This window comes from Mesoplodon bidens, assembly GCF_964165515.1.
Source record: "Mesoplodon bidens genome assembly, chromosome: 10".
Taxonomy (NCBI): Eukaryota; Metazoa; Chordata; class Mammalia; order Artiodactyla; family Ziphiidae; genus Mesoplodon; species Mesoplodon bidens.
In genome coordinates, this window is record NC_138172.1 from 96,635,956 (window position 1) to 96,644,614 (window position 8,659).

The 8,659-nt window shown below is 45.5% G+C and overlaps 1 protein-coding gene across 1 annotated transcript; it reads right to left on the reverse strand.

The window, feature by feature from the left end:
- Positions 1–1,025: 1,025 nt before the first annotated feature.
- Positions 1,026–8,195, reverse strand: EDN1 (endothelin 1). Its single transcript, XM_081246228.1, has 5 exons — positions 7,567–8,195; positions 5,834–6,002; positions 4,360–4,518; positions 4,090–4,203; positions 1,026–2,276 (listed from the first exon to the last, which is right to left on the reverse strand). The coding sequence occupies exons 1-5, from the start codon at positions 7,628–7,630 to the stop codon at positions 2,174–2,176; spliced, it is 609 nt and encodes a 202-aa protein (XP_081102354.1). The 5' UTR covers positions 7,631–8,195; the 3' UTR covers positions 1,026–2,173.
- Between the last annotated feature and the right edge of the window lie 464 nt (positions 8,196–8,659).

Here is an 8,659-nt window from a genome sequence, read left to right on the forward strand (position 1 = left end):
AGTTCAGGCCAAGTCCCTTGTCAATGTGGACAAAACTTCACCCTCCTCTTGAGAACCGCACACCGAGAAACAGTTTGCTAGATGAAATGAGTTTTATAAGCAATTCCCCAAAGACACTGGACTGCCTCCTAAAAACAAAAAAGTGAAAGATGAAAAACAATGCCAGTAAAGATAGAAACTCTGCCCAGGACACTGGTTCTGCACACCTGAAGACTGTTATTTAACATCTGTCAGATGTGTCACTGTTTGGACAACAGCGATCCCTGTGAGCTACTATTTGAGGAATGCCAGGCATTCTTTCAAACATTGTTCAAGAAAGGCGGTCTCAGAAGCTGATCAAGCTCTTTTGGGTTTCTGTTGGTAACAACCATCTGCAGCACTATTCTCCCCAACGGGTTGGCAGTTCAGCCAAGGCCAAGTGGGGAGGAGGGAGGTGCCGAGATGCAGGAGACCCAGAATCAGCATTTGGTATCTCTGGCTCCAAGGGCACGTGTCCAGTCCTGCGCTACCATGAAAGAGCGAAGGTGCTTGGTGTTCCTCAGTAAACACACTTCTTAATCTGAGCAAATAAAAAGCCAGGGGGAGCCCTCACTTGCTCTGAGCAGGCCATTTTCTCAAAGCAACTCTGGTGTGGAATGTGTATAATTAGGTACCTTTGGGGAGGTCGCCTTGCCATTGCTTCCTTCAGTCTATTAACATGGAGAAAGCACCTCTCACCACATCATCAGCTTAAACTGCTGGATCCCCTCTAATAGCCAGAGCATAGCTAATGGATCAAGTCCCTGGAGAGTTTGCAGGTGAAGTGGAAGCAGAGGCGGCTATGCAGGGAAAGACAGAGGTTTTAAGCTTAATGCAATCTAAAGGCAATTTTAAGATATAAATCAAATTCTTGTTTTCATTAGCCATGATTCTTTTCCTTCTAACTGTCACCTTTCCAAGAAACCATCTTTAATCATCCCCCTACTTAATTCTTACCACTTTGGCCCACTTCTCAGAAATTTCAGAAATGATTCAAAGTCAGTACAGTAGGGAAAAAAAATATTTATTTTCTAAAGTCATTACCTTGACAGGCAAAACAAAGCATTTTCTCAATTTCATTCAGAAATACATTAAAAAAAATACATAGACCAATATGGCCTGCCCAAACATATATTTAACATGGTAAATATAAGGAATAAATTGTTTGAATATAAATATCTATAAAAAAATAAGTACATCAAAATGTAATCCAACCTCTTCCATGAGCCAGTTACATAAAGGAAAACAATTTGACTGCTTTAAATCATCACCAATGTTTACCCTTCAGTGTCTCTCCTAAACAATCCTATACCGTTGTGTTTCCAAAAATCAAGGTAAGGGAATCTCCTGATTCAACTGATCTTTCTTTTCTTATGGAACAGAGCTAGTAGATTACCCTGAAAATGTTATATCTACTATTGACACATTAGACAGACTTCCATGAGGCTAGGGCTTAGTGTGGGGATTTTAGAGGGGGAAGAGTTTGGGGAAGCAATAATTAAAGGTGGGGAAATACTTTGCCAGAGTGCAATATAGGTGAGGTAGACTCATATGCATGAAACTCATCCTGATTTTACAGTAGTAACAGTTTCTTTCAGTTTTGCATTTTATGAATTAAAAAAAACAAAGTCTCTTTTTTTTTTTTTTTTTTTTAACTCGAGTGTTTGTCCTTAGAGTGTTTTCAATTTGTGCATTCCCTAGAAAAATCTTTGCAGGGACTTTGGAGTTTCTTCCTGAAATGTGCCAGGCACCTGAGTGACACACAAACACTCCCTTCTGAACCTCTTCGGGGACTCAGCCCGCAAGTGGAATCTCCTCTCCTCCTCTCCTCCTCCCGCTAGGAGGAGGCCACCCTAATTTGCAGGTCACTGCATCTCTCTGCCTTTTGCATAGCCCGCTGTCACCCCAAAGGAGGAGAGAAACGAAAGCAGTTCCCACTGATGGAGGCAAATGAAGACGGGCTGGGGGACTCCTTAACCTTTCCTGGAATGTTTGCACCCAGGGCGCTGGTCCTGTGCTAGTCTGGAACGAGAAGTGGTCTAAGCAGGGAGGATGCATTTGCTCTGATCCCAGCCTCGTGGAGAGAGCGCAGAGTCAGGCCCAGGGCTCTTGGTGGATGAGAAGAAGGCTTCAGACAGGCCCCGGCAACCTGCCATCAGTGTGTTCGGTTGTAGGTCACTTTCTTATCTCTGTAGAGCTTGGCTTTCAGCTTGGCAACATGAAAAGACGTTTTGATGCTGTTGCTGATGGCCTCCAACCTATTAAAACCAGACAAGAGAAAACAAATGTTATTATTATTTTTTTTTCTACAAAAATCATTCCTAGGCAAAAGAAACATCTAAAATTAGAATCTGGCAAAAACAAATCTAAATCTGGATCCTGAACTTTCACCCCCAACCAAAACCACATGTTACTCAGCTAACCTCAAGTGAAAATAAACTACCTCTTATGACTAGAATGGCGGTGGGCAGGGCGGTGAGCAGGGAGAATAAGGGTGATAATGGTCATATCTAAAGGGAACTGGGTATTAAATACAATTTTAAAGTACAATTTTTAAGGTCCGCTAGAGCTATTCTCTTTTCTTCTTTAGCCCTATCCCAAGCACTATCCCAACCCCTGTGGGACTGTATGGAGAGACTCAGTCAGCAGAGGTTTCAAATAGCCAGGAATGTCTTCTTAGTCACGTAAGAAATTGAATGGGGCTTCGTGGGAAAGAAATTCAAAAAGAGGCCTACAGGCAGACCCAAAACAATATTCTACGGCAATTAAAAAAAATTTGTTTTTGCAGGTTTCATGTTTTCTGTTTCTAGGAGAAAGAAAAAGGGAAGGACTGTAACATTGATTTAACAGTTGATGTAATGGGAGCTAATAGAAAAAAAAAATGATTTCCAAGTCAGTCCAGAAACGGTGATTTACGTAATCTTGTGATCTGAAGACGCACTAGTGGCCTGAGGTTATAAATATGGAAGCTTCAACAGCACATGGGAAGTGCTGAGGATGGCCCCACACCAGCAGTAAACAACTCAGAAGTCATCCATGACCGCCAGGCCTGTGCTCATAATACTTGGATCCTAGGACTTCTTGCCACTGGATTTCCATCAAAAGTTGCCACTGACCATGATAGGGAAACGTAGAATATGGGGCAGATCTGAAAGCAGGATTCCTCCCTGCAGCTTGTGAATTCCAAAATGTTTAGGATTTGGAGGACTTATCACTCTAAAGCTGCTCAGGGGACTTCCCTGGTGGCGCAGTGGTTGAGAGTCCGCCTGCCGATGCAGGGGACACGGGTTCGTGCCCCGGTCCGGGAAGACCCCACATGCCGCGGAGCGGCTGGGCCCGTGAGCCATGGCCGCTGAGCCTGCGCGTCCGGAGCCTGTGCTCTGCAACGGGAGAGGCCACAGCAGTGAGAGGCCCACGTACCGCAAAAAAAAAAAAAAAACTGCTCAGAGCAATCCTATGGTATTACTAATCCAGATCCCAGCTCATGATTAAAAAATGAGAAATCTTTGGGGAATGACATTGGGTCTCCACCAAACGCATTTCCCTATTTAAAAAGTAAATAAATAAACCTGAAAAATGGCATGTTCTAACTCTCACCAACCCTGCCTCATGACTTTATTTTCCCTTTGGTCATTTGAATAACTGCCATGTTTTGAAGAATTTGATTATACGTGACGCTTTAATTAAAAAAAAAAAAAAAAAAACTCTTCCTGAAAGGATTTTTAATTTCTCAGGGAAAGCTGTAAATATATTGACTCAGAGAGGCAAAAACTAGATGTGACTAAATGACAAAGGTGTCTCTAGATAGATGTTGTTTGGAAAATCTACCTTTAGGATGAGAGGTGTGTGTGCTAAAAATCACCACAGTGTACAGAGGGCAGCTGTCAGCATTCAAGGTCTTCAAGAAAACATTTGAGAGGGATTCCTTTGCTTGCTTTAATCTAGAGAGCACAAAGATTCCCCTTTTGTTTGTTACTGTCCTCTGGGCCTTTCTCCCATCAAGGCAAGAAAGACTAGGAGCGTAGACCATTCATAGGTGACGGGGACCAGCTGTTCTTAGGAGCCTCTTACCTTCTTATTTTCCTTCCATCCACCAGCTGCTGATGAAGACACTTCTCTCCCAGCTTGGAACAGTCTTTCCCTTTCTTTTGTTTATTCCAGCCTTTCTCCATGGTGTCTTGGTCCCTGTTAAAATACACGTAGGGAGAACATTTCAGCAATAGAAACTTCAGTTGTTCTCAGTGCCTCTGTTAATCTCTTTTAAACAAGAAGACAGCATCATAAGAGGAAGACGGTCAGGAGGGCATAAAACTGAAGGAAAACAAAGGTGTTTCTACTCACCTGAGTTCTTTTCCTGCTTGGCAAAAATTCCAGCACTTCTTGTCTTTTTGGCTAGCACATTGACATCTCTTCCTGTGGTCTGTTGCCTTTGTAGGAAAGAAATCCTTTAAGGATCGCTTGGACCTGGAGGGGCTTCCGAGTCCATATGGAACAATGTGCCTAACATGGAAAGAGAGGAACAAAAGTTATGAGCATAGCTGATCGTCTCCAAAGGTTGCATTCTTTGGGGCAAGCTCCTAAGGAGCTCACACCACAGGATTTGGAAGCGAAACTCAGCAGAGTCAAATGTTGCTAACAGTCAGGACGGCATGCCGGTCAACGGCCCCAAGTGTGTGGACCCACCCAGGAGAAAATCAGGTTTTCTAAGTCAATGAAATTCCATGTCAACTCTCAACACAGCAGCCTTGTCTTTTGGCCGAAATTATGACATCTCTGCTTTGGTATCTGTTTCATATTTTCTTCCTTTTTCTGACTCTCTATTTAGTTAACAGGACTTGGGGGTGGGGGTGGGGGACTTCCATGCAAAACCATGACTCACAAGATTTCGACAACCGATTTTCAGTTCAAGTGATACATGATAATGCTAAAAGGGCCCCCTGAGGAGGCTGGGGGAGACACACTACTGCGTGCATGGTTCACACCAGGTTTGCACACCTCCTGTGATTTGGTGATTATCATACGACTATAGAGGGACTCCTCGCCAGGAGGCTCTCCAGTAATTTCCAGTGTGTCCATTGTGATTCTCACCTAAAGAATAAGGTCCTCCCCTTGGAAGTATCACCTTACGAAGTACGAGGCTCGCTGTGGTTTTTGTTTGGTTTGATTTGATCTTGTTTGGATTTCAGTCATCCCTCACCATAACGGGGCACCGCAGGTACAATCAATGTATTTTTGTTTAGGATTCCTTCTGATGGGTGAGCTACTTTTCAGGGGGAGATGGGGGAAACTGCTTTCTTCACTCGGGAGGCAGAAGGGAACTCTAAGGACCGTGTTTCTATTGCTGTGTTGAAATAGGCTTTTCCAAAGGGGGGAGTCGGGACACCCAAGTTCTAGGTCTCGCTCTACCATAAATTCATCCTGGCAAGTGACTTCAACATTTCGGGTCTTAGTTTTTCTCCAAGTAAGATAAAGACATTAGACTCTGACTCTCTATAATCCTTTCTGCCTCTTAAGTCTATACCCTCCCATGAGAAGCACAGGTTGGACCAAGCCACATATGACCTCAGCAACGTTTTCCCTAAACCCAGGCAGATCCCAATGGAGAACATTCTCCCCGGAGGCCCAACACAAAGTTTCTCCCCTGAGACGAGCGGTAGCCTCCTGAGGGGCATTTTCCCCACTGGGGCACTTTCATGTGGTCAGAAATGCTACCTTCAGAGTCCAAACCCAAAAGTAACGGGAGTAACTGGGCTCCAGTCTCCCGTGAAGCCGGAGGGGAGGAAGCCTGGAGTAAGGATGCCCTCTAGAGACTCACTCTGGAGTGTTGACCCAAATGATGTCCAGGTGGCAGAAGTAGACGCATTCTTTATCCATCAGCGAAGAGCAGGAACAGCGCTTGGCCCGGCGGGGCCTCCAGGGCGCACTGGGAGAGGGCTTCTCCCCTCCGCTCTCAGCTCCTGTGCTGAGCTCAGCGCCCAGGACCGCTGGGGAGAGAAAGAGCAGGTCAGTGGGCCGTGTCTCCCCCAAGGCCCGAAGGCACACTGGTCACAGCATCGATGCCACATCTAGCAGAGCAGATAAAAGCAGATGAAGCACCCAGCCGGCCTCCAGCAAGAAACACAGAGCAAAAAGGACTCTATTATTTTCCCTCCTTAACATGACCTCACCTTTATCGCCACTGGCTTATCCACCTTCAGAGAGATTGTACAAGTGCAGGGGAAACAACCACCTGAAAAGGGACTTATCAGCCCCTTGAAGCAGCCTTCAAGGAAACGCTTAGAAATACTGCCTGTTAGACATTTGGGTTGGCTTCTGCATGGAACTTAACACAACCTACAGTGGCTTAAAATTGGCTGATGACCAAAAACCTGAAACAAAATAAATCATACTGCCTTTTCCTAGACTCAGAGCCACTTCCTCTTGCGGGATGACCTTCTGTTTAGGGCAGTACCCACCACTTCACACCCTGTGTCAGGCGGGGAGTAGCCCAGATGAGACACACCTCTTGAACTTAGGTGGAGGTCCAGAGCTTCGGGGAGGTGATTGGAGAGAGAGAAGAGAAATCAGCTCTGCAGTAAAACCACTGACCTAAGGGAAAACTGAGCAGCAGCTCCGGGGACCCAGGCAAGGTTCCGTGGGTTTTGAATTCTGAATCCCCGGAGCAGGATGGTGTGGGTGGGATTTGCCGTCTTCCCTTCCCCACGGCAGCCTGCTTCCTCTTACTGACAAGTTAGCCACGCAGCTTATCTGCCTAATTTTGTACATTTCAAATGATCAGACACATTCCAGGATTTTCATTCCCTTGACATCCTTTCTCTTCAGTCAGGGTCATGAAAAGACAAAAAAAGTGCACTGACCCTAAAAGAGGGAAACGGGCAGATGCACACATACTAGCTAAATCCTTCAGCAGCCAAGATTTATCCAAGCTTCCCTCCCAAGACAGGTGAATAAAACTGGAAATAGAGCCCACACTGTTCTGAGTGCCAAAAACTTGCCGAAAGAAATCTAAAGTCAACAATGACAATTTTAAAGAAAACATCTGCTTCACCCTGAAACCGCCTGGGGGTGGTTTTCACCAGGCTGTTCTGCAGGTGATTTTACTGCTCATACATTGCTTGAATGACTTGAATAAAATTCCTTGGCTTCAAGCTGAGATGTTTAAATATTTCACACATTAACACACTATTAAAGCAGTATTTGAATAAGATATAAATTCCTATATGTCCTATTACCTGTATGAACACATATATTGCAAACATACATTTAGCTAAATTATATCTCGCTTTAATTGAGTCGTATTTTTAAAAGCCAAGGAAATACACTAGGCAATAATAATAATGTTATTTTAATGCTAGAGGGGCAACGGTCTTCAACAGAGGATTTTTTTTTCCACTAGAAAACTTAAGCACCTTTGAGCAATAATTCCCCTACACTTGATTTCTGAGCGGCAGTCATAAAAAGAAACAGGGGAAAACACAGAAGCAAGAAAAGCATTAAGGTGGAAAAGAAGACGGCAGCATTCAGGGATTTACAAGTCAACGTGCCTACCTGCTTCTGGAGCTCCTTGGAAAGCCACAAACAGCAGAGCGAAAATCATGGGGAAATAATCCATTCTGGAAAAAAGGGGATCAAAATCCTTCCCCACTGCGAACTAAACCCGAAGTGAAGGGGGGGGGGCGGGGAACGCAGAAAAAAAACAAACCAGCTTCGGTTCCTTCCTAGCGCTTCGGGTTCTTCGGATCTCAAAGTGATCCTTCAGCCCGAACGCTCTTTAACGGGGAGAAAAAAGAAGCGTCTGCCAGGAGAGAAGGCAGTGGGAGCGGTCCGAGGACGCACGCGGTGGCGGCCGTGGCGCACGGGGACCCGGGGACCCTGGCGGCGCTGGTCCCAGCGCAGAGGCAGCAACGCGTCTGACCTGGACAGCTCTCGGCCGGCTTTTTATACTGAACCCCTATAGAGCGGGGGTAAACAGCTCCAATTTTATTCCAGCCCCAGACAATGTTATTGTGTCATTAGTCACCACCAGGCAACGTGCAGCCGGAGATAAGGCCGGGCTCTAAAGGAAATCACTGCTAACTTCAGAGGCAGACGCCCGCCGTCTGACAATTCGGGGCAGGGCTAAGAAAAAGAAAATACCCATTGGAGACCTTTGGTAAACCTGCCCGTGCAGCGCTGCCGTCTGCTTCCCCTTTGCAAGCTGCCAGCCCCGGAGTTCAAGCATCAGAAGAGGGACTCCAGAAAAGTCATACCATTGGTATGAAAAGTATGAGCTACAGTTTAAATAGATTGTATTGTTGTGTGCGGGGGAATTTTTTTTTAATTGTTGTTCGCTTCATTTGCCTTTTATGTCTCTCCGATGTCTTAGTGCTGATCAGTGCAGGGGACGCTCTCGCTCTTTGCTTACGCCTCCCCCCGCCCCCGACTCGGGGTCAGATTATTTTGGCAGATAGATGGACGCACTTTGCTCCTTCCAGCCCCCGCCCACCAAGGCTGTTCGGCTCAAGTTCTTTGCGTCCACAGTGGGAAAGATCGGACAGGGTTTGGCAAGAAAAGGAAGTTTAAAAAAAAAAAAAAAAGAATCCTTTTAGGCACATACCCAGTCCTTTCAGGATTGCTGATTAGAAGCCCCCATCAGCTTTTC

Bases quoted from the DNA above. Each gene is read 5' to 3' on its own strand.
- EDN1 (XM_081246228.1), bottom strand. From the start codon at position 7,630: ATGGATTATTTCCCCATGATTTTCGCTCTGCTGTTTGTGGCTTTCCAA. The intron at 6,003-7,566 runs GTAGGCACGTTG...TTCTCTCCCCAG, and splicing joins CCAAGGAGCTCCAGAAGCAG to CGGTCCTGGGCGCTGAGCTC. The intron at 4,519-5,833 runs GTGAGTCTCTAG...TTTCCATGTTAG, and splicing joins ATTTGGGTCAACACTCCAGA to GCACATTGTTCCATATGGAC.